Source organism: Sus scrofa, chromosome 1, assembly GCF_000003025.6.
Source record: "Sus scrofa isolate TJ Tabasco breed Duroc chromosome 1, Sscrofa11.1, whole genome shotgun sequence".
NCBI lineage: Eukaryota > Metazoa > Chordata > Mammalia > Artiodactyla > Suidae > Sus > Sus scrofa.
In genome coordinates, this window is record NC_010443.5 from 39,390,092 (window position 1) to 39,417,333 (window position 27,242).

At 34.2% G+C, this 27,242-nt stretch overlaps 1 protein-coding gene across 2 annotated transcripts in view; it reads left to right on the forward strand.

The window, feature by feature from the left end:
- TRDN (triadin) overlaps positions 1-27,242 on the forward strand; it is a 386,702-nt gene that overhangs the window by 209,548 nt on the left and 149,912 nt on the right. For both annotated transcript variants that reach the window (XM_021088731.1, XM_021088725.1), the window contains exons 13-14: positions 19,976-20,029; positions 26,593-26,622. In XM_021088731.1, coding sequence (XP_020944390.1) covers positions 19,976-20,029; positions 26,593-26,622 — 84 coding nt within the window. The remainder of the gene's footprint in view (positions 1-19,975; positions 20,030-26,592; positions 26,623-27,242) is intronic.

Sequence of the window (27,242 nt, forward strand, 5' to 3'; positions counted from 1 at the left end):
ATGAGAAACTTCAATAAATGAAAAATACAGTAAATGTTGTAGTTACGCTTAATATATTTTAGCCTATCTTATTTATTCCTTTGATCATTCCTTCAGTTTTATTGTAATTCTCTTTGGTAATTTTTGCAAGTACATTGGGCAATATTTTATTACCCTCATGCTAGGTGCTTGTGGCAGAAGAGGAAATGCAGAATTATGTGTTACTTCATACTCTTGGGCATAAATATGGCTTATCAAGTCTGTCTCTCACACCTGCCCACTGCCCTAGGCCTCCACAGCCTCTGTTCTAGTCCAGACAGCCATCATCTTTAATCTAGAACACTGTTTTATCCTTCTTGGCTGGTTCTACACAGCCTGTGGTTTATACCACATATTCTGTAGTGTGTGGATTTACAGACTGCATATCTGGTTATTTCACTCTCCACTTGAAACCTCCTGAAGCTTTACTTTGTCCTTAGGATAAAGCCCAAATTTAATGCTGCTCCTGCTCTGTCTCTAGTTTCATATCTTGATAACTGCTTTCCCATGCAAAAATTCTCTTGGATCATTTAAAGTCATTCCATTCTCTCTTACAGTTTTTGTTCTTTCAGAGCCTTCTCTCTTTGTTTGAACACTTATCCTCACCTCTCCTGTTTTGAATAACTTTTATTCATATTAAAATAGCAATTATTGTAGTTCATTTGTGATTCCATGGATTAAGGATCTGGGGTCGGAGGCACTGTTTCTGCTCTGGTTGCTCCTGTGGTGCGGGTTTGATTCCTGGCCTGAGAATTTACACATGCTGTGGGTGTGGCCAAAAAATAAAGTATCCAGTTATTATTTCCACAAAGTATCATCCCTTCCTGCCACTCTGGGTAAGTAGGTATTCTGTTCTGAGTTCTCACTAAGCATCCATCTCCTATGGTAGAACATAGCACACCAAGCCGGATATAAATTTTTTTTTTTTTTTTTTTTTTTTTTTTTTTTTTTTTTTTTTTTTGCTTTTTAGGGTCGCTCCCCTGGCATATGGAAGTTCCCAGGCTAGGGGCTAAATCGGAGGCTGTAGACACCACAGCCACAGCAATGCCAGTTCCCAGCCATGCCTGCAGCCTATACCACAGCTCACGTCAACGCCAGATCTTTAACCCACTGAGCGAAGCCAGGGATCAAACCCTAGTCAGGATCATTAACCACTAAGCCACGAAGGGAACTTCCAATCTTGTTTTTTTTGTTATTGTTTGTTTGTTTGAAAGGCTAATTACTTCTTTAATAGATCAGGTTTTTGACATAATAATGCACATCAATTTTAAATACTATCACATAAAGCATGGTGGAGAAAAGAAATTTTGCTTCATAATTAGAAAACTCACAATAAAACTTGCCAAGAAAAACAAAAACAAAAACAGCAATTTTGAAAATAAATATAGTCCATGCCAGAATGTTTTCTTAAAATAACTTTATTTTAACTGATAGCTAGCTACAATGTAAAATGAATATCATCCTCAAAATTAAGGAGCATTGGTAAATACTACCCATAACTAGAAGATTTTGTTTCTCAGCTGGCATTCAAAAGGGACTAGGAATAAAGCATACATTTGCATGTGTCTATAATGTTTAAAAGATTGTGCTCAGTACTTTACATGTCACCTCATTTAATCCTCACAGCAATATGAGCCTTTGAAAACCTAGGCATGCTCAAGGATATAAAATACTAAGTGGCAAAGCTGGGATTCTCAGCTTGACCTTTTTGAGTACAATATTTATGTTCTTTTCACCAATCCACATTGCTTTTGAGGGTCTATGAAAGCTGAATTGCTGACTATCATCCATCTTGTTGGCTGAAATGAAGAATATATATTAAAGAGCCTTATAAATTGTAAATATTCTACACAGGTACGGGGAGCTATGGATACTCAATAAACATTATTGAATAAATACCTAAGTGACTATATAGTATCAGTGACATCATTAGTGTTAGAAGCAAGTAAATATTTATTCTTTTTATTTCCAGGAGTATCGTTACTGACATCCATTCCTCACTAATGTTCACTAATGGATATTAGAGAAGAGTTCTACCTATCATCAAGTATGTTTAGGAAACAATGAGTTAGCTTAAATTGGTTTCTGTACTGAAGAATTTCAGTGTGGAGTATGTTAAGCCATTTTAAATCCTTGTCTACATGCTTTCCAGAGTTCTTTGACCTTGAACTCTGTGGCAAAGAACGTCTGTCAGAACTAGTATTCTGTGGCTCTCAAGTATAAATTAACTGTAAAATTACTTGGCTCATCAGAGAATATTACTCTTAAAATGTGTTCTGCCATGTAAATTCAAACAAGGAGTGTAGGTGGCTACTTCTGAAATTGTAAAGTATGGAAATTAATGTATATAGATAGGTCGCAAAATAACTGATGAGTATTGTTACTTCTCGAAGAAATAGATGGGAGTGTCCCTCTTTATATTAGAGGCTATAAAATATAATTTCTTATTCAAGTGCTTAATTAGTATTATACATACTGAGATGCTCAATTAAATTCAGAAACTTTGATGTTGAATATTGTGCATACGGTGTTGTGATGAACCATATGAAGAGCACAGAGCACATGAGTATTAAACACTGACTATCTACCATGGTGTCTTCTGAGCATTTCCCAAGTACTAACTCATGTCTTAACAGTATGAAATCAGGTACCGTTGTTAATACATTTTAAAGATGAGGAAACCAATCAAAAGAGCTCTTGAATTTTTTCCCAATGTCACACAATTAAAGATTGGTTGGGATGGGATTTGAAACCAGGCTATGTGCCTCTGGGGCTTATGTTATTAACCCCTATGTGATACAATATTGTGGCTTCATAACTGATTTCTGATGTTGAAGTCTTTGTGGAGAAAATAATTTCTTTTTACAAAAAGTGTTTTATTGCTATATTTTTCAAGATGTATAGCAATTTTGAATGATATAATATGAAAGGCAGCAGTCTTACTTTTACCCTCCTTAAGATTTATTTTTGCCAAAGAATGAATATTTCACCATGCTTCTCCTATGTTCTTTCATCCTTTAAAATAATATTTTTATTCAGCAGACTTATTGTTTTAATTCATTTATATTGGGGGGAGGTATTATGCATATCCATAGAGAAGGGATAGGGATAGCATGAAGGAAGAAAAATGATGTGTTTGAAAAGTCTGTCCTCAAGGCATACGTAGATTAGGGGGAGAGATAGAAACATATGTGAACAAAAAAAAGCATGGGTTAAAAAGTATAGATACCTTAAGAAAAGTCCTGGTGGAGTGCCATGCAAACTCAAAGGAAGGAGAGAGGACTTGGACTTGGGGATCAGGGATGTCTCCAGGAAATGATGGTATTTGAGGTTGGATGAGAAAGAGTAGTTGGATGTGAAGATGAAAAGTAGACAAACACAAATAAGGGCATGGTGGAGAGCCCTAGCGCTGTATGTCAGGAGTTACTAAACATGCTGTTCAATTGGGTGTAATAAGAAAGCAACTCTGTTCTTTCAGTGGCTACCACCTCAGTCCTCTCTCTCTAGACTTGTTTTTCTCTGCTCCTTGGATGAAATCAGGAAAAGATCCTCTATTGTTCCTGATCATGCTCAGATAATAAAACCATGGTCTTTCTCCTACCAAGTATTTAAAACCTGCAAATCAAGTATAATATCAAAGCTCTCAACATGCATTCCAAAAAAATTTAAAAATTTTCCCATAACTCAGCTTGAGCTTTTCCTGAGCTTGACAGTCTGCCCAGGGCTCCTGTCCCTTCTCCTTACTCTGTTCTCAGGCAGTGGATTGTCACAACACCCAGCCCTTCTCCTTTCCAGGGTAAGAACAAAACAGAGGGAGCAGGGCTGAGGGACGCAATCTGCTCAACTGGCTCTGTCCTGGAGGTCAAAACTGATTAATTCCTTCTCTTACGAGGAACTGTTTTGGACTCTAGTGCAGTGAAATCCTTGTACTGGAGCAAGCAGACTGTTGTTCCATGAAGGTGGGAGGCCTCTTCTAGCCAGCTGCTTAAGCACCTTCAGTTTCCTTAACCTGCTCTGATTACTACCATTTTGCTTTGCTGCTATGGACAACTTCTTATCTTAGACTTCACCAGGTGTGAGACAGAAACAAATGCAAGAAACTCTATCCCCTCCGTCCCCATTTTAGGGGACATATACCAAGATTTCTGAAGCTCTCCAACATTATTTAAGGTAAAGGAGAAATATCACCATTCTCTCTCTCTGTCTCTTAGTGTGCAGCCTAGTGATAATCCCAGACAAATGTTTTCATCTTCCCAGTGAAGATTTCACTTACAATAGTGAATAGTTTTTCAGTTAATTTTTGTTCAGTAGAAAATATGATTTTCCAAAACCTTGAATTCAATACTCAGGAGTTTCATAGTCTATATATAATATGGTGTATATCATAAGGGCTCTTTCATTCCATTAAATATAGTATCTCCTCTGATGGGTGAATTATTTTTGAAATGAACCCGTCTGCTCTGATTACTTAATATTCATATTCAGTTTCTCATGTAAGTCTGTTTTTAAAAATGTACCTCTGATATCTCATTCATTAAGATACACAAATACAGAATATATGTTAGTTATGCAGAAGTTTGATCCTGTTTACAAAACAGGTAATAATGTAAAACATTAAGGAAAGGAATAATGTCTAAATATTGACTAAAACAATAATCAAGTCAATTTAATTGGTGACCCAAATCAATAAATTGATAGATCTATAAGTCACCTCTTTTACCCTAGGAAAAAAGTGAAAATATATTTATTGCAGATCATGTAATATATCAGTTTTGATGTGATTATCTCTTTAATTAAAGCTGTATTTTTGCGTGACTCAACTTGATTATTATTTAGTTGTATATAAAAAGTTATGTGCCATTAATGTAAAACATTTTTGTAATGAAAGAACACTATGCCCTTCTCTATATATTTAATATATATCATATTTAAAATACATAAAAAATTTAAAGATGTACTGTTATCTGTAAACTTACATTTAGAAATTCCTCATTTAAGTTATAAAACAAAAAAATAATATTTTCAGTTTTGTTTCTTTAAATTATATGTTAGCAGATAATTCGGAAACATTTTACCTGTCCCCAAGACTCTTTAGATTAACCTCACAATTCCAAATTTTGCTATTTTGATAAAAGAAAGGCTTTTTTCACTTCCCAACGAGATAAAGAAACTAGAAAGGGAAATTAAAATATATTATTATTTTATATAAGTATATTCACGCTTGTTCTCAGTAAATAGGACTTTGTAAGTTTCTGCCTGGAGTCAGAGAAGAAAGTTATCCTAGAATTAACAATGGTATACCATTGCCCATTTTTTTCTAATGTGTTGAAGTAAAACAACAGGAATGTGTCCACCCACACATTTCTGAACATGTCGTATTGATACTAGTAGTACTAGTAATATCCGGAGTAGTGTTAATGGGTATTGACCCCAGGCTTCAATTTCTTTGATTCAGAACTGAGACATATTCACTTTTACTTTTTTCTTTTTGTTTTTGTCTTTTCAAAGGCTGCACCCACAGTATATGGAGGGTCCCAGGCTAGGGGTCCAATCAGAGCTGTAGCCGCCGGCCTACACCAGAGCCACAGAAACGTGGGATTGGGATCCGAGCCGTGTCTGCGACCTACACCACAGCTCACAGCAATGCTGGATCCTTAACCACTGAGCAAGGCCAGGGATCGAACCCACAACCTTATGGTTCCTAGTCAGATTCATTAACCACTGAGCCACAATGGGAACTCCTATTCACTGTTTTCAATCATAAGTATCAAATACCTTTGTTTGGATTTTTTTTCAAAATACTATCAGTTATAGTTCATATTCATATGTACAGTATATAAATATTAGACTTGCACACCAAAGATGAGTTTTGCCACTGACAAGTTATCAAGTTAACTAAATAACCCTAGTACTGAAATTCTTAATATAAATTTTTCATGTAACTCAAATAAATATATGCTATTTTTATTTCGTTTTGTCTTTTTTGTATAAAGGAATATACAAATTTTAACTTTTGGAGTAATCAGGAATGTAGGAGTTAACTACCATGGCAAACCATCATGAGATTTAATTTTTAGAAAAGTGTCAATGCCTGTTTGAATTAGATTGGGAATGCCACAGTTTAAATTCTCCAAACATCAAATATATGTATTTCTATCTTTAGATCTGTTTCATATCTAAACTGCTTCTTTAAGATTGTAATTTAAAATCAACTATAAAATCAGCTATATGGTCCCAGTTGTAGGACAGCTTATGAACATTTGTGTGCATAGCATGCTGTGTTCTATGCATTTCTTTGTTATTTGCTATTTATTAAATTCAAAGATACCATTGTCCTTAGCAATACACAAGAGAAACTCATGCTCTGTTTTCAGATATTTCTGAAGTGTTACATCTCAGGAGAGACTGAAAGATTCTCTTCCTGTTTTTGAGCACAGCAAGTTCCTTTTAACTAAGACAGTGTTTTATAACACTGAATAGCAATTACATGAAATGATTTTTCTTCGACAAAATAAACTTGATCCACTCTTTTGACAATATTCTAACATATAACAAAATCCAGACCTCAAAACTTTTTTCTAATGATCCGATTCCAAAATTATAAAATACGTTATAGATTTTAAATTATTAAAAAGAAAAATTCTGGAGTTCCTGTTGAGGTTCAGTGGAAATTAATCTGACTAGGTACCATGAGGTTGCGGGTTTGATCCCTGGCCTTGCTTATTGGGTTAAGGATCCAGTGTTGCCGTTAAGTAGGTTGCAGACGTGGCTCGGATCTGGCATTGCCATGACTGTGGGGTAGGCTGGCAGCTGTAGCTCCAATTAGGCCCCTAGCCTGGGAACCTCCATATGCCATGAGTGTGGCCCTAAAAAGCAAAATAAATAAATAAATAAATGAATAAATAAATAAATAAATAAATAACCAACAAAAGAAAAAGAAAAAGAAATTTAAAAAATTCTGAGAATTCAAAGATTAAATTCATGTAAAGGCAACCAAACTCACTAAAAGTAAATCATTTATAAATCCAAAGTTAACTAAAAAATGAGTAGAACTAGATTTTATTCTTTTATTTTTGGTATTGCCAGTATTTTAATATTTTTAATATTTTTACATGGGTTGATAGTTTAGATACTTAGAGTATTTGGCAATGTATGTATTTCTCCTCTAAAAATGTCATTTTTTTTGTTTATAATCATCTTTTATTACAATACACCAATTTATCATGATTCTGAAAAATTAATTCTACTTCTATGCCCAACAAGATAAGTAATTAAAGGGCAGCCTGGACCCTTCTTGTTTTATGAAATAATGCATTTCTTTCTCATTTAAGTAAAACAACATAGGGTTTTCTATAAATTACTACATAGAAATTAGCTGTTAGTATTGTCATTTTATTATTATTTTTTAAACCCAGAGTAGTTGTGTTATAATATTTGCCTATATTTATATATGGCTATCAAAATGATTCATAGCACACATCTTTAGAAATTATATATGTACTCTCATTACATATGCTCTCATTTACATACTATGAAACAAAATGTATAACATACATAGTATAACTTTTTAAACTTATATTAATATTTATAGTTTAATACTGTAAGAAAAAAATGATATTATTTTGATAGGGCTTTCTATATCGGAAATATTGCTGGACCAGGAATCAGAATACTTATGACTTAGCCTAGGCCTTCCTGCAGATCTGATAGAGTTATGCCACAGATCAAGGGAAATAATTTATGCAGAGGACTTTGGAAATTCTATTGATGCATACAAATTTTAAATTTTATTCAAAGACAGAATAGTTTAGAGTAAGCTTTTCAGTATGTTGGTGAGTACTTTATAGAACTTAATGTGTTATATAATCTTTATGTCTGTGAGATCCATTTTTGTTGAATATGCAGAATATTCATGTTTTGATTTTTTTGGTCTTCCATTATTTTTGGTTTATACTTGGTTTTAAAAAAATTCTGTTTAAAAATTTAATCTGTACATTTGTGTTTATCTGATTTTCTAGAAAATTCAATAAATGAAGGATAAATAAATTCAATGAATGAAGGATGAGAAACCAATAGAATTTTTAGAAAGTTGAGTAGACATATATTCCAAGGATTGCTGTAGAGGATCAAGTATGGTCTCAAGATAAATTAGTATTTTTTTGTGTGTGATTTTTAGGGTCATACCCACAGCATATGGAGGTTCCCAGGCTAGGGGTCTAATTAGAGCTACAGCTGCTGGCCTACGCCACAGTCATGGCAATGGTGGATTCTTAACCCACTAAGCAAGGCCAGGGATCAAACCCATAACCTCATAGTTCCTGATTGGATTCATTTCCACTGTGCCATGACAGGAACTCTGATAAATTAGTATTTTTTCTTTTTTCTTTTTCTTTTTTCCATTATAGTTGGTTTACAGTGTTCTGTCAATTTCTACTGTACGGCAAAGTGACCCAGTCACACACACACAAACACACACACATACGTATATGTTCTTGTTCTCACTTAACTTCCATCGCAAGTGACTGGATATAGTTCCCTGTGCTATACAGCAGGATCTCATTGCTCATCCACTAAAAAAGCAATAATTTGCATCTATTAACCCTAGACTCCAAGTCCATCCCACTTCCTCCCCCTCCCCCTTTGCAACCACAAATCTGTTCTCCAAGTCCATTAGTCTTTTCTGTGGAAAGTTTCATTTGTGCTGTATATTAGATTCCAGAAATAAGTGATATCATATGGTATTTGTCTTTCTCTTTCTGACTTACTTCGCTTAGTATGAAAGTCTCTAGTTCCATCCATGTTTCTGCAAATGGCATTATTTTGTTCTTTTCTATGACCGAGTAGTATTCCATTGTGTATATATACCGCATCTTCTTAATCCAGTCATCTTCTGTCAATGGACATTTAGGTTGTTTCCATGTCTTGGCTATTGTGAATAGTGTTTCAATGAAAACGTAAGTAAACCAATGGGATCTAATCAAAGTGACAAGCTTTTTCTCAGCAAAGGAATCCATAAAACCCCCAAAAGACAGCCTGTGGAATGGAAGAAAATAGTTTCAAACAATGCAACTGACAAGAGCTTAATATCAAAATACAGAAACAACTCATACAACTCAACAGCAAAAAAACCAACAATCCAATTGAAAAATGGGCAGAAAACCTAAATAGACATTTCTCCAAAGAAGATATACAGGTGGCCAATAAGCACATGAAAAAATGCTCAACATCAGTGATTATTAGAGAAATGCAAATCAAAACTACTATGAGGTACTACCCCATACCAGTCAGAATGGCCATCATTAACGAGTCAAATAACAAATGCTGGAGAAGGTGTGGAGAAAAGGATACCCATCTACACTGTTGGTGGGAATGTAAATTGGTACAACCACTATGGAAAACGGTATGAAGGTACCTCAGAAAATTAAATATAGAACTACCATAAGACCCAGCAATCCCACTCTTAGGCATATATCCATACAAATTAGTATTTTAAACATTTCAGCACAAAATACTGAGGTGGGGCACCACTAAGTTTCTGCTTAATATTCAAGAGATAGAACATCCTTCTTAGTATTAGTCATCTAATGAGTATTATCTTGTTATAGCACTTGAAATCTTGGGTTAGATACATGTGAGGATCGCAATCAGTATGAGGCCTTTGGTGGAATGTTCAACGTTCCTTTGATAATGCTTTGCAGCAATTTGTCTGTCATGGATATCCGTTTTTGTTTTTGTTTTTTTTTTTTTTTTAATTAAATCAACTTCTAAAATTTCCCATCACCATGTGAGCTTGTTTGAGAGATATCTGATTATTTACGAAGTCTTTGGTCTGGTGATCTCTACTGCATCCTTACTTTTGGCCTCCTCCCTCCAGCCGATTATATATTATAGGAACTCATTCCGTTTGCTTTTGAGATTTCTTATCAGTGTTAAAGTTCTCAGTGTTTCATGGTCCACAGAGTCAATCATAATTGCATTATTAACATAGATTTTTCAAACTCTTCTTTGATTTCTGAACTTAGATAATATACAGTATCATAATTATAAAATTTACACTGCCTTTAAATGGGTCATTTGGAATCCAGACCATCTGAGATGCCGGGGTTGGGCTACTTAGAAGCTTTGTAGCTCTGAAAGTGGATTTCAGTTCAGTCATTTGTTAGAAGAAGATTAATACCTGCCTTTTACCAAAGTGTGTGGGAAAGTGTTTTCCTATACTAGCACTCACTCACTTGCTCTCAAATGCTTTTGTGCACACTGCTCCAGTAATTGAATATTAACTCCCTTATTTGTGCATATAAGCATGGATATTGAATATTCAAAGGTAGAGACCGGCTGCTAAAGTAACCCATTATGCTTCATTGGATAGTCTCCAGGGAAGGCAGTGCATTTGCTGCAATATGTGAAAATGTGGGCTCCAGAGCAATGTCAATCTTCAGTAACCTCGACTTGTCATTTTGCTGTTAAGAGACCCTCTAAGGTTTCCTGTTAAATATCAATTCAAATTTAAATCTGCATGCTTGACATTGGGGACTACTGTTCCTGAGAGGTGTACATAATTCCCTTTAACATTGATGGAAAGGAGAGCACGAAGTGGTGAAATATCCTTCTAGGGAGGACAACATTGTGAAGCCCATTTATTTCTCTAGATCAATCATGTGTGCACTGACAGTTAAAGCATTTGAACTCTTAGGGCTTGGACACAAAGTGTGCTAAAGAACAGATCATCACACAGTACAATAAATCCACAGTTTCTAAAATTAGGAATAAATTATGACTTGTTTATTACTCATTTAGTGACATTTCATCTTAAATGTGTAGTTCATATTTTCCCACACATCCCAGAGATAATAAACAGCAAATAAAAGCACCCTCGTGTTTAAACAAATAATTAATTACATGCTCTACTTAAAATCTCAAACATGTGGCACCTACCATAGTACTTAGCTTCAAAAATTAGATTTCACTTCATCGAACTATCTTGTTCTTCATGAATGTTAGTAAAGACCCAAAGAGAAGATTGAAATCTTGATATCAGGTAGAAGGAAATAATCAAATATTGCTTTCTGTCTTTGTCTAAGATCCATTAACTATTTGCCAAATGGTCCTCTTTAGTTTGAGAAAAAAAGATTGCCCTACATACCTTTTCTTGATATATTAGCATCCCTACATAAAATGTTTAATAATACAGTTTTATGCATCAGAAAACCTGAGTCCTTTCAATAATAAATTGAATATCAAATATCTTTCCCCATTTTTCCCTCAACTATCATCTTTTATATCACCATTTTCTGCTTGTATTTACATTTTCTTCATTTCTTCCCTCTAGTCGTTTTTTCTCTTTATCCTTTTCTCTCTCAAGTGCCCTTTACCACACCTGTCACATAAATGACTTACACTCTCCACCACCTCGATTTAATTTAGTCTCTGCCCACCTTAAGCCCCTAAGCACAGATGTGGTGCAGAGCCGGACAATTGGTTTTTCCTTTTTTTAATTCAAGTACCTGACTTTGCTTTGGTTTTGGAGTCATCCACTTCAAAGAGGAGACCACTTCTCCTCTTTGAAGTGGGTATCACAGAAAGTTGTCTAGGGCCTGCCCCCAGCCTTTCTTGCCTCCTAAAAAGTTGCCGATATTCAAAACTCAGATTACTGTACTCTGTATCTAGCATGTGGTGTCCCTAACCAGACTGTGGGTGGAACTAGTCCTTATACTTAGGTAATATTATGATATGCCCCAGGTAAACATTCATGCAATAAATACTGAAGCAAGAATGAATGATGAAACTCAGTAATTGCTTGGAGAAGTATTTTCTCATATAATATCTAGTTGGGAGTTGTTCAGCCCTAAACTCTGTGTTTAGCCTGAGGACAAAGTTTAGCAGAAAGTGTTTCATTGAAAACATACCTCTGAATTCTTCTTCAGATTGCTTGATTTAGGACTGTCTGTTAAGGATTCCTTCATTTTGGAAATCATGCTTATTTTCCAGTGTAATACATCTGCATTTTATAAACCTTGCCATTTTTACAAGAAATGCAGATTTTCTCTGAAGTTGATTGTAACATCTTCAGATTTTGACATCTACAGTATTGTAGGGGGGAAAAAACCCTCAGTGAGTCTGAGCAGTTTTGTGAGGATAATTACTATTCATTTGGTTTAAAATTTCAGGCATATAACAATGACTTTTTAAAACACCTTGTCTCCTAATCATTATTCATATATTCATGCAAAAACATTGACTAAATGCCTTCTTAGTGCCAAGAATTGTGTTAAAGACTGAAGAAAAAGCTAGTCTTTGCTCTCAGTTTTTCTTTCCACTATCCTTATTATTTTTTTTTTTACTTTTTTATACTGTTACATTTACACTAAACAGTCCTGTTTGTTTATAACATTCCCAAATTGGGTAATGGGATAAAAGGGGTATGTGTGTTTTTTATTTCCTAGAAAAGTGAAAAACAGAATGGTAATATTCCCAGACACTATTTACTAATGGTAGAACAATAGGGGCTGGTGGAATTTAAGGGCCGAATTTAGATCATTGCTACTCTATGATATCATTCAATGAAGGAACCACTTCTCATTCTATGTATAAATTGTGAGTTAGGGCACCTACCGATAGTACAGTACTCAATTTTTTTTTTTTTTTTTGGTCTTTTTAGGGCTGCGCCGGTGGCCTATGGAGGTTCTCAGGCTAGGGAGGTTCCCAGGCTAGGGGTCTGAACAGCTACACCACAGCCACAGCAATGCAGGATCCAGGCCATGTCTGCGACCTAAACCACACACACCTCAGGGCAACACCAGATCCTTAAACCACTGAGCAAGGCCAGGAATCGAACCTGCATTGGCATGGATACTAGTCAGGTTTGTAAACTGCTAAGCCACTGGGGGAGCTTCTTACTCAGTTTTTAAGACTGAAATTTTACCTTGGAAATATGGCTGAACAGTCAGAAATTTTATTTTCTTAATACATGTATATATAATAAAATACATAATAAAGTCACTTGTTTTCTCAAATAAACTTAACTCTTTAAAAATTTTATTTTGTTTAAAGAGCGAAATCAATCTTAACTAAGGAAATAAATCACTCATATTAGGAATGCAATTTTTCCGAGTTATAACATTTATTTCAATAAAATAGTCAAATTTTTACTTGAGTTCTAATTATTCTAGGAAGTGTATGTTTCTCCTAAGAGAAGCAGTTTAGTTTTGTGGTCAAAATATTTGTTTTTAAAATATCAAAGAAAAAGGGATAACTTTTATATAGTAAGGGAGGACTATCAAGGTAAGCCTCAATAATAAAAATAGATAAATAATCAAGAAATTTGCCATCAAAACATAATATGGGTAATTTTTTCAAATCCTTCTATCTTTATTCCTAGTCACTGATTTTAGAAAGGTGTTATAGAAGTAGAAGAGGACCTGGAGTGATCAGTCATCTGGGGCTGCCTCTTTGCTCAAAGCAGACACATGGAGGAGCCCTCTAAAACAGATATCTCTCTGGCATCCCCAGGAATGGGACCTCACATCTTCCCATGGTATCACATTCCACTGTTTATTAGCTGTGTGGCAGAAGGCTTTTTCTTAATCTGAATGGAACCAGCCTTCCCCCCAACATGTCAAATATTTCTTAAAGTGAAAGGCCACATGATCTATGCCTAATTTATAACCTTTCCTTCTTTTAATTATTGAAATAAATCTATAACTTGGCCTTCAAGTCTAAATTCTAAATTGTTAAATGTTTAAGAAACCTGCCATTCTTACACATCCTATCCGCAAGGGGGAAATGCATATTACTCTAATCATGAACATTCTCACTGATGTTTCCCAGTGTCTTTTTTCCCCTAAGCTTAGTTCTCTTCAAATAATATAGGAAAAATCTGATTCCACATATAAAAACTGTAGGTAGAATTTGACTCATATTTAATTAAACATGAAAATTAGTTTTTTCAAATTAAGACGTACTTAGCATAGTTCTTATGGAAAATATAGTCTGTGTTTCTAAAGTTGAAGAAAAAACAGAGAGAATATTTTAGCAAACCTTGAATAATCATTTTTTTTTCCTGAATTAAATAATGCTATAATGCTGTGATACTAAGTTATAGGCTATTTAGATTCTAAAGCAAAATACATTGCTCAATCAGATGAGGATTTTCTGGAAAAAATAGTCTAGCTAAATTATGGTACCTATTGTAAACGATACTGCCAGCTTATTTAGATTTTTAACCTCTAGCAATAACAGATTATTTTGATAAATTATTCATATTTCTGCATTGTGCACCTTTTGCAATTTGCATATCTGGCAGCAAATAGACCCTCTTTTCAGGCTTCAGTCCCCTTGGTCAGACAGGATGGCCGAAGGCTGCTTCATGATTAATTTCATCTCAATAGGGTAATTATCATACTGAAATGAAGTAATACCCCTGAAATATGCTTTCCTGGAGCTACAAGCACAGGAGGCTTAGTTAGCTTAAGAGCTTTTAAGCATATAATAACTTTTAGCTTAATTGTTAACCTTTCTCTATTTGGGGAGTATCTAATCTAAAAAGAAAACTAGATTTTATAAGAATAGAAAACAATAATTTAGAGCTTGATTTAGCAGCTCATTGGATTGCACAATGATTTGTCATTAGCTTCTAGTATCTTATTCAAAAAGGATGTATACTTTTAAAAGATCGAGGAGGTTTGATATTGCTGGTTCTTAGTTTAGTTGCTGAGCCAATAAATATTAATTTCTCTCCTGATTTCTGGAAAAGTCATTCAACTTTTCTATATTTAGGTTTATCACCCGAGAACAGTCTAAAGGCCTTGTACTATTGCAGAATTAACAACAGATAGCTTTTAAAAAATGTTTCTCTTTCCCTTTAAAAAATTTATAAAAGAAGATTAATTCATGATTTGAGTCCTAAAGAAATTTTTATTCTTGCCATACCTTTAACACAATTCCTATATCTCATAATCCATAAAAATTAATTTGAAATTTGTTCGAAATAGTGAAATTCTGCAAAGTCTCAAATGCAATCAGGGTCACAATATCTCCTAGAGAAAATCAAATTCTGAAATTTAAAATTAAAACACTCTCTGCATAATATAGGATCAATGAAACGTAAGAGTTTGAATTAATTTTATGTCAGCTTAAAAATGAAAAGCTTTCTTAAATTTAATGTCTCATTCCAAACTGGTCAGTTGGACTTTTTGTCATTTTTGTAATTCAATTTCTTATGCAATCAATTTCTTACATGTTTGTTAGAGACAATTTTTCCCAGCGTTTTTGCTAAGTTCTAGGGTTATGAAGTTGCATAAATAACAGTCAAATGATTCAGGGAGTCTCTAGATGAGTTGAAAGGTATAGCTGTGTAGGGGAGTAATTAGAATATAATTGCATATTGAAATAGAAATCTATACTGCCTAGTCTCCTGGGCTGGGTATTTAGAAATGGCCAGGGTGAAGACTATGTCATCAGAACCTATCACCTACTTTACCACCTGCTGGTCCTCATTCTCCTGCCTCTGGCCTCTTGAGATTCTCTTCTCTGTCATGGACACTTTCCTTCATTTGGGGAGGAGGATTTTTCTTATTTATTTTGATTATTTGGTAAAGCGAATGGACTTGTGTGTTATGCAGGAATTGTTCACTGCTGCTTTTTAAAGAGCAGACGATCTACCTCAACTTACTTTGAAAAATAAAAATATAAATGCAGTAATTTTCTTGGAGAGGGGAAACTGGGAGATTGCTTACAAAATATTTAAAATGTAAGTGTGGTTCTCTGCAATGCTATTAGTGTTCATCTGCTGTCCATTAGTCAAAGACAAGTACTGGACTTGCAGTGTAGCAATCCAGTTGCTGTTAAAGTTATGTGAACCCTAAATTTGAAAACTCAATGGAGGAGTTCCCATTGTGGCCCAATGGTAAGGAACCTGACCAGTATCCATGAAGGATACGGGTTCAATCCCTGTCCCCTGCCTCAGTGAATTAAGGATCTGGTGTTGCCGTGAGCTGTGGTATAGGTCGCAGATGTGGCTTGGATCTGGTGTTGCTCTTGCTGTGGTGTGGGCTGGCAGCTGCAGCTCCGATTGGACCCCTAGCCTGGGAACTTCCATATGCCACAGGTGTGACCCTAAAAAGAAAAAAAAAAAAAAGTAAAACTTCAATGGATTCACCTTCACATTAAAAGAAGTCAGAATATAAACAGATTCCTATAGATGAAAAGTTTATGTTAAACTAGTATTTAAACCTATATGCAGAAATTGATTTCTTAAAATAATTGCAGACTCAAAACATCTTTTTGGTTTGTTAAATCAGGCTGTTTCATGCCTAAGAAATCAGAAGACACTAAAACATTTGGCTAATCTGATTCATGACAATTTGTTTATATAAATACAACATGTTTCAGAAGCTAGAGATACCAACAATTCTGATAATTTCCTGCTGAAACATTCCAAAGAGACTTATACTAACACTTAAATCTAGGTCCATCCTGTCTCTGATTTTCAGTTCCAAAATATTATTTATGGAGTTCAGAATTATTATAAACTTCAGTTGAATTTTCTTATTGCCCTATGTTTTTATCTAAATAACTATTTTACTTCAAAAATATAGCCATAAAATGATCAAATAAAAACTTGGAAAAAGATAAAATCATTTGATATAATAAAATTTTCATTTGGGATGCATGTAGTGGAAGTAGTGAGTAATAACAGAAGAAATCAGATATAATTGTTGAATGAGCGCTAACACCAATGAGAATGGAGATTATACTTTTATTTTGTATGTATTTGAAATTCTTCCTAGTAAATGATTAGTTTGCAGTGGGCAGTGATCAAAAGAGAAAAATTATGTAATGAAAAATTGTCTGTAAGGATTTAATGTGTTTTCACTCTTATGCAGCTTTTGGTCTGGCCTTCTTAAGGTCTCATTTATGGTCTCAGAGTTGCTCAGGTTCTAAAGTCTTGACGTTTTGAAAAGTGAAATGCTGCACCCAAGCAGATATCTAGTCTGATCACCTCTGCAAGTATCCTCAGTAGACTGAAGCTGATATTGTTGTTGAGTGGATGCATGTAACAGGCTTGTGAAAAGCATTTTGTTTAAAACTATTAATATCCATTGAGATGGAGTTCACAGAACAGTTTGTGAATTAATGCAAATTAATTTAAAAACTTGAGGTTAGAGAAAAATGATGGAATATGAGGGGCAAACAACATCTTATAATATGATCCTGAAAATTAGCTCCATTACAATCATTCTTGTGCCTGTGGACATTGTCTGTAGATCCACCACTTTTTTTTTTCCATTTTTTAAAGTTTTATTGAAGTATCGTTGATTTACAATGCTGTGATCATTTCTGCTGTACAACTAAGTGATTCAGTTATACATGTACACACATCCTTTCTCTTTCAGATTCTTTTCCCACATAGATTATCACAAAATATTGAGGAGTGTTCTCTTTGCTACACAGCAGGTCCTGGATTGGCATAGGCACATGTGGTATATGGCATGATTGGCCAGTGAGAACTACCACTTTAAACCTAACACTTTTTACTTGGAACAGTGTCTTTAAGGCATCAGTGCACATTAGTGGATTGGTAGGCTTATTATTTTTATTTTTTGTAGGGTAATGAAGGGAGGAAACTAAGGTAAAGGAGAAAGAAGAATCCATAGGGTATGAGTCCTTGAACATGCCCACTCAATGTGCACACAGCCAAACAGACACAGGTTAGTGAGGTTGTGGCCTTGTGAGAGATGACCAATCGGTCACCCTGTCAGAATACTCAAATGGGAGTGCTGAACACTCAGGGTTATGGGCTGAACCTTGACCACAGAAAAACAAAGCAACTAACAGAAGAACCTAATGACCAAGGGGAGAAGCTACTAATAAGGTCCTAAGAAAAGCTCTTCGTGATTCACAGTTGGATATAATGGGTTCATCAATAGAATTTTAAATGTGGACAGATGGTTTAGGATCAGTGATCTAAGAAGACATTAAAAAAGAGAGAAATAGTAGGAAAGCCAACTATAAAAATACTAAGGCACTTTACAGACAGCAATTTTTAAAATCTTTTTTATTTTTGCTTTTCAGGGCCGTACTCATGGTATATGGAAGTTCTTGGCTAGGGGTCGAATCGGAGCTACAACTGCCAGCCTATGCCACAGCCACAGCAAGACAGGATACTAGCTGCATCTGCAAACCACACCACAGCTTACGGTGACACTGCCAGATTTCCGACCCACTGAGCGAAGCAGGGATCAAACCCTCATCCTAATGCATACTAGTCAAATTTGTTTCTGCTCCATCATGATGGGAACTCCCTCTTTGTTTTTCATTTTTTTTTAATCGAGGATGACTCCCAGAGTTCTTGATTTGTTGAGACCTTTAAGTAGTAAAACACCTGGGTAGTCTAGGTAACTTGTGATGATCTTTACTACGCATTCCTTCTTTCTTTCATTCATCTTTTCATTCACCAATTATTTATTAAGTACCTACTAAATGTTAGTTATGGGCAGAGTAATACTGAGAAATATATTAGCTAAGAATTCACTATATGTATGTAAATCTTGATTAGTTCTGGTCTGAGGCCATCTAGTCTAGATGTGACAGAGGTAGCACTAGCATGATAGTTGGCCTGAAGTTTTTCTCCCAGGGGGAAAAAAATAAAGAGATCATAGGTAGAATGGACTCTGAATTTAATTTTAGAAAAGGTATTTTGTCTTAAGAAATAAATATAGGAATAATGTAAACCATGTATGTGACAAACATACATACAAAACAATATTTCTTTTAAATAAAAGCAGAATGAAAAATTACCATTTTCATAATCATGATTATAATATAAATTAATAATTATCTCACCAATAAGAAGTAAAGCATGAATTAGAAATTAAACCTCTTTTGTTTGGCCAAAAAATATAGATTCTCTACTTGTGATTCTTGGTCAAGTTATTATCACGCAATCTTGTTATTTTATAACTCTAACTAGACTGTAGTCAACATTTGATGGTTATTAAGTGAGAGGTTGAATGTATGTGTATATCAGCTACTACCTTTACACCCAGCATAGTACATACTCATAAGAGTATGTCAGTATGTGATGAATGAACAAATAAAGATTAATATCTAAATAAGTAAATGACCAAATCTTCCTTTTCATGTGGTTAAATGATAATTCAGTTATTGATAACTTAGTAAAGACAATCATGAACAATTACTTAGTGAAATGTGACATGATCCATTGCTTTTGGTAATCTTTATTTCCCCTTTATTTTTTATGCTAATTAATTAAATAATGTAGTTAAATATTTATGGTATAAGTGTTTTTTTGGTAACCTCTTTCTTTAAAAAGAACATTCTGAACAAAGGAAAAAAACTGCCAAAAATAATAAAATAAAATAAAAACCCTAAGATAAGAGGGAAGAAAGATTCAAAATGAAACTTGCTCGTTCTCCTACAACGTATATTGTTGCCCGGGGCCATGCTTATAGTTACTGGGCACCACAGCAGTGTAGGGAATGACATCCTAAGTCAAAGTCTAGAACTGGAATTTGGTTGTTCTGGGCTTTTTAGTAACTTTCAGTGAGCCGCTTTATGTCTAAATGCTCCACGCATTTCAATAGGGCTAATCATACAGAAATAATATAGAAAGATTTCTGAGATTTTCAAATTCAGGTACTAAACAAATGCAAAGTATCCCATGGTCAGTAAACAGTGAAACAAAACAGTTTTGGGAAACTTTAGGTTATGCATTTATTTAATTCCATTATTTTTGTCTCAGTTAAGTCTAATTCTCAGCAATTCTCCTAATAATTGTGTTCATTTCTTAACAAAAATTCTGAGTGCCGAGGGCAGTATTTTTATGTTTATCTTTTTTAGGAGTTGTTCCTATTTTTTTTTTTTTTTTGTTACATATCTTTCTGAAATAGTACTTCATGGTAATTTATTTCTCTCTCTCTCTCTCTCTCTTTTTAAGAGCCTGGCAAAGCCCCAGAAACCAAACAAGGGACAATAAAAGTTGCAGCACAAGGTAAACAATAAAACTTTAAAATTCTCTTGCTTTTTTTAAACTTAGATAGCACTTTAATGACAAAAAAACAAAACTTTTTTTGCAGAATAGCGCCATCTGCTGGGTTATTTTAGAAAACATTTTGTTAGTGCATGAAAATATACACTTCAATTTAGTAATTGAAGAAAGCATGACTAAGAGTAATGCCACAATTACAGAGGAGACACTGAATGATACAAGAATTAGTATCTTCCCTCCAAGTTTGTCACTTTTACTTATATTTCCAAAAAGAAGCTATAGATTGATCGATAGGTGGGTAGATTATGATGATGATTGATAGATAAAATAGATATAAATTTACAAATATGCACATTTTTCAATATTTTCAGTTTTACCCTGTAGTTTGTGTCATAGCAGAAAATTCAATCAGAACGCTATTAAATTAACATTACTTCATCTATATACCAAGACTGCAAAAATCAGGTATGACTACAAAGTCATCCTAGCTTTTATGAGCCATCTGAGAAAATTTGTTTCATCACTCACTAATATCTTTGGGGCATGAAAAGTGGTTTTCTTTAAGAGATCTTCAGAAAATAAATTGATTCCTTAAGTCATTAGTTTGGAAAAAGTACTTCTTTAAAATATTTCCTATAAAGTTATTTTTTAAACCTGTCCCCGAGTCAAAAGAATAGAATATAATGAGTTATGCGACCTTTATCCTCAAATCATGAGGAGAATTTGATGAACTATAAGAAAAATGCACAAATGTCCTGCCTTTGTTATCTATGGTAACTTTATGGAACACTCTTGGGAAAGAAAAATTAAAATATTTATTTGAGAAAATCTTTGTTTTCTCTGCTATGCTACATTATACAACATTGACCAATAAAAGAAATGCATTTAGGTGGTGGTACATTTGTTTCCGGGCAGAAGGCCCTTGTGGCAGACTTCTCAGCACATGACATGATTGCATCTGATCCCAAATTTTCTTTTATGTTTAATCCTGGACCCAACTACATGCAGAATCAACCTAGTAAATACTGGTAAAATGAGTTGACTAGATGCCATTTGACCCAACAATGTTGTTTATAAGATATATATGCTAGCATAGTTAAGAGCTATGATACCAGCTTTTAGTTTTCATTTGTTGTTCAACAAAACATTCTTCTTTAGAAGAGTTCTCTTGAGGAATGTAAGAAATATTGTGGGAGGTAGAAAAGCAGGGCAAATACTGTTCCACTTTTGTGTTTTCTATTCATGAAAATGCAGCTCAGCATGAATTCCTTGAGTGAATGGCTACTAGTTCAAGAATTACTGCAGCTAGCACATATATGTTCTCAGATAAAAGCACAATCGCCCAGCACAGTCTGTTTTAACTGAGGCTTCTGAGGATGATGGTTGATGTGGAACTATGACTCAAGGCAGGAATTTAGTTGTTATTTCAACCTCATTTTAGAGGAGTTTGGGGGAGAGAATTGAAGAGATATCTGGAAATCTGCTTCAAAGTTGAGCTTTGGGCATGGGCTCTTCACTTTTATATTCCAAGTTCATGGGCTAAGGCAGCCTCGGAACTTATTCTTTCCAATAAAGGATTTATTGTTGAGCGAATAATAATGTAGAGTTTCAAAAGCTTATTAGAACTATCCTTTTATGGGGATTAGATGAAAGTGTTGATTAAGCAGTGTACAAGGCAAGAGTTAGGAGCTGTATATAAAGCTTCACTAAATTGTAATGACACATCAAACCTGGGACACACTAAACAGGGGTAAATGTCACTCATGTTGTACCCATACTCAGTAGATCTTTCAGACAGGTTTTATAACGTCACAGCTGCATAATTACATTATGTGTAGAAGTAATTAATATTTGCAAGTCCTCTGTGGAGATAGCTTAAACACAGTGGCAATATTGCTATAGCAGAGACTAATATTTTTGATTGATAAAATTGACAATGATGTTTGTAGCATGATAAAAGGTAAGAGCATATCCATTCACTTCTTTTATTTTACTTTTATAGCAAAGGAAATGTTTAAAACCTAGTTTTGTGTAAATTGTGTATATGTGTACATATTTAATTATAATTATGATTTAGCATGCTTTTTGGAAATACATTTGAATTCTTTTAACAGAGAGTTTTGAGGCACTAGGAAGACTATGAAATAAATGTACACTGTAGGAGTTTACAATTTGGAGATGAGAAATTCAAGTAATAACACAAGTCGAATATCTTATAGTACTCAGTTTAATTGTAGATATAATAAATGCCAAAGAATTAAGACAACGAAGTGATTTTTCAGTAAGATGGATTCCTCATGGATGAGGGGTGACTTGACTTGGGTTTATAGCATGATTAAAAAGTAAACTTGGAGAATAAAAAGCATGCTAGTAAATGGATGACTTAAGTAAATGTGAAGTTAGTGATAATTATGAAAAGTTGTTGTCATTATCAAGACATGAGAGAGTAGCCTCAACTAGGATGATGCCAATGACTTCAGGAAATATTCAAATAAGGTGAACATTTTGAAGACGTAATATTTGATAAACTATAGAGAATTAAACAAAGAAAAGAATAAAAATGGTACTGAGCTTTTGAGTGTTGATGAATAGGCCGATTATAATTGACGTAGTGATAAGTCCCAGGGCAAGGACTTAGCTTAAGGGAAAAGAAGAGGATTCACTTTGGGGCAGGTTTGTGTTGAGCAGATGGAGGGTCGTCCTGGCAATGACTTTTCTGTAGCCAGTTAGAACCTATGTGGAAGATCAGTCTAGTTAATAGATATTACATAATAAATTGTGCTGCAGAAATGGAATATAGACTGGAATGGGAAAGGAAGGAGAGAAATAAGGAATTATTTTTTAATCAGTTAGGTGCAACAGCTGGGTAGACATCTATTGAGAATGAAATGTCTCAGAGAAAACAGGAACCATAATGGAACTCACTGGGTCTACATCAAAGATTTCCTAAATTCCCATCTCAAGATATTGATACTCTGATGTGATGCTGCCATTTTTTTTTTCTCATGAAGTTCCAGGGTATTGGATCTTACTCTCTGCATAAATCCAGGAGTACATAAATGTGCTTGTGGGCTCTGGTGGGTGGGTGTACATTTGGAAAGGCAAGCAGTACATAGAGAAAATGGTATCTCTATTTCCTGTCAGCTACTGAGATAATTATAGATTCACATGCTATCTTAGTTTGGGCTGCTATAATAAAATATCATGGGTGGCTTAAACAATAATCTTTTATTTCTCATAAAAAAGATGAGTCTGTGTGCATCTGTGTTAGGGTATTTCTGATTTTTTTTTTTTCATTTTGGGCTCCTAAAGCAAGTGTTAAAAATCTTCCATGTGTTATAGAAAAATAAATGATAGAAAGAAAATGAAGTAACTATAATATTAGCCATTGAGTCTCAAAATTGCTTTGGCAATTTGGGTTTTTTTGGGGTTCCATATAGATTTTAGGATTATTTGTTTGAGTTCTGTGAAAAATGTCATCAGTATTTTGCTAGGAAATGCATCAGATCTGTAGATTGCTTACAGTAGCATGGACATTTTAACATATCAATTCTTCCAATTCAAGAAAAAAAATAGGCCGTCTTTCCATTTCTTTGTATCATTTTCAAATTCCTTCATCAGTGTTTTAGAATTTTCAGAGTATAGGTCTTCAGTTCAATGATTAAGCTTATTCCTAGGTATTTTATCCTTTTTGATGTGATTTTAAACATGATGTTTCCTTGCTTTGTCTTTCTGATGGTTCATTATTAATATATAGAAAATCAACAAATGTCTGTATATTTAATCTTATGTCCTGCAACTTTACTGAATTCATTTATTAGTTCTAATAGTTTTTTGATGGAGACCTTAGGGTTCATTACAGTATCATAATGTAAAAACAAGGGCCCAGTAATTAAGAATCATGCCAACTCAGTAAATTATTTAATCCAACTTAAATAAGTCAGGTGAGCTGAATTGAGGGCCTGCAGTGGGATACATGAACAAAAATTATGAAACCATTCTGGAAACAGTTGGATCTAAAAACTCTAGTTTTGATTAACTTCTGGGTATGGGTTCCAACTTGACAGATCACATGGCTTTCCAGATGGCAGTAAATGGCAATGAATAAAAGCCACCCACCTTCAAGGGACACATGTTAAAAAGCAAAGCCAGTATCAGTTATGAAGAAACAGGTCAGATTTCATGGATCAGGTCTTCTCCCTTTTACTGTAGATTTGAGGGCTGAACTTACAAAGAATATTAGAATGGGAAAGAGAAAAATGTGTACATACCCGCATACCTGCACACCCACATACAAATAACATTGTTCTTCCTGGATTATTTAGAAATAAAAAAATTCAATGTTGCAAAAGATTTTGCCAATTCTTTGACAGCTTTAAGTTTCAAGGATTTCTTCTCTGTAGAATTCATAAGAGATGATGGTTTTTTAAAATGCATTCACATTCTCAGTCCTCTTTGTGGCATTGGTTACCCTCTGAAAGAGTGAGTTTATAGCTAAGCTGATGGAGCTTAGGCATCAGGGCCATTCCCTTGCCAGAGATTTTCCCAGGACCCTGGGAATGACCTCAGCAAGTTTTTTAAATATAAGTATATAATTATTTTCCAATGTTGTATTAGTTTCAAGTGTACAGCAAAATGGTTAAGTTAAATACATATATTTTTCAAATTCTTTTCCATTATAGGTTATTATAAGATATTGAGTATAGTTCTCTGTGCTATGCAGCAATTTTAAATTTATGATTTTGTTTTTCTTGAAAGAGCCCTCTACACTCACCATTTAGTCCAACTTGAGAGGGGGTAGGACCTAAATTATGGGAGATATCGTGAAGATAATTATAGGAGAAAAACACAGCAAAATCCTCTTTTGCAATATTTAAAGGCACCAACACCATTTCACTTCTTCTCCTTATTGTACACAGTCCAGGCATAATGCAAATTTCAAGCGAATTCCAGAGCCAAATGTATAGTTGATGGGTGATTTTGCAAATTATGAAGTTTCTTGAAGGAAGTTCTTATTCATAAATCAAAGAACTAACTATAAATAAGTCTCCTGAGTCAGAACCAAAGGGTCTGCTGAAATAATGACTGGTGGCTTTGAAATCTATCGGGCAATGTCCATATCCTTTAATTCATTTTAGTTATCTTTATTACTCTCCTCATCATATTACTGGAATAGGAGAATTTCTTAACTTAAAAACATTATAGGCATAGATCCTCTATACATTTTGTATACAATTAATTAAAACTCCATTAAAAAGAAACAAATGTGACAAGGTAGAATTGATTTGCTTATAAATTTTCTTTTTTACTACAAAAATAGTGACATATTAATAACATTTAGGAAACATAAAAATGACCTGTGGTGCATTAAAATAATGAATTTAAATATATTCCCTTTCAGTCTTTTGTTAATGATTTTGGTACCCAAATCTGCTACTTGCTCCGTGTGCAAGCATGTGCAAATCAGCTGATGTCATTAAGGCTTAGTTTCTTGCTCTGGGCTGCCTTTCTTCAATGGTTGTTATGAAGACCAGCTGAGAGGATATACATGAATATTTTGGCAATTGTAGCACAGAGTATAGACCCAGTGTAGTCCAGGATATTGGTTGTAAGTGGTTCCCCAAATTCCAATCCACCCAGGAGGAGTTACCTTAAGGGGATGTGCACAATTTCTGTTCAGTTAAAGTGGCCTAAGACATCGTAGGTTTGCCTCTGCCTGAATACCTCCCTCAAATGCTTCCAGTTATACACATAAATGACAACTTGGATCCTGGTTTAGACTCGTGATTTAGGATTAGATGAATGATGCCACAGAGGAAGTCAGAATTCAAAGGTAATTGAAGTGTACTGTGCCGTTTCTCTGTATAAATGATGGCATACATTTGCTAAAAGGAAGGTGGAATTTTCATTAACTCTGAAATGAGACATTTTATGTATGTTATTGTGAAGTACAATAAACTGGTATATAATTCTTCAGTAACCAGGCACAAATAATTTATTAAATATCACCTCCTTTTATTTTTTGAATAGATGTAATCCTGTTATTCTAGAAGTGATTGTGCTTTGCTCAGATGTAACAATTTCAAACCTAAAATGAACTTATGCTAAACACACACTTATTGATTTCTTACCTATGTAAGTTTTTTTTACATTTTTATCAAAGTTGATTTATAGTGTTGTGCCAATTTCTGCAGTACTGCAAAGTGATATATATGTGTATGTGTGTGTCTATATATATATATATATATATATATATTCCCCTTCTTATAGTATCTTCCATCATGGTTTATCCCAAGAGACTTGATACAGTTCCCTGTCCTATAGAGTAGGTATTATCTTTGTAATATTTTTATTCTCTTTTTTTGCTTTATTGCTCTTTTTTGCCAAATTAAAAAAAAAACTTCATGTGAAATAATGTTTTCAGTTTAGTCTCTTATTTCAGATTTGGATGAATTAATTTGTACATAGATAGATGATGTCTAAATTTATGGATACATGCACTACATTTTCATATTTCCGGTTTTCTAAGGAATTGTTTTAACATTATTTTTCTTCCCTTATTTCAGCAGCAACTAAAAAAGATGAAAAGAAAGAAGGTATGTTTTATCCAAAGTTCCACAATGTCTTGTGTGAACAATTTACAAATATTCAGAGTTGGGTTTTGACTGTCAGCTTGTGTGTTTCTACTTTGGCTCTATTATGTGCATCCATTTTGCATGACTGTGTTTTTTCCTACATCCCCTCATCCAAAAGGTGAACTACTTCTTTAAAAAGTAATTTTAATCTAGTCTTTCTCAATATATAGGGGATAAAATGCAACCTTTCAAAATCTCAAGCCTCCTACTCAAGAGTTTTATCAAATTTCAAAAATGTGCAAAATACCAACCCATTTTTATTATGTTCACTACTTATATCTCTGACACTGACAAACAGCTGAGGTTACTTTGTTCTACTAAGTTGCAAATAAGTTGTAGTCAATCTTGGAATTCTCTTGTGGCATAGTGGCTTAAGGATCTGGCATTGTCACTGCAGTGGTTCAGGTCACTTCTATGGTGTGGGTTTGACCCAGGAACTTTCACATCCTGTGGGTGCAGCCAAAAAAAAAAAAAGTCATAGTCCATTTGTTGCACACCATCTCTCTTTGTCAGGGTGTCACAATGTGAACACATTTGTTAGCCACAGTCACAAAAAAAAAAAAAAAAAAAAAAAAAAAAAT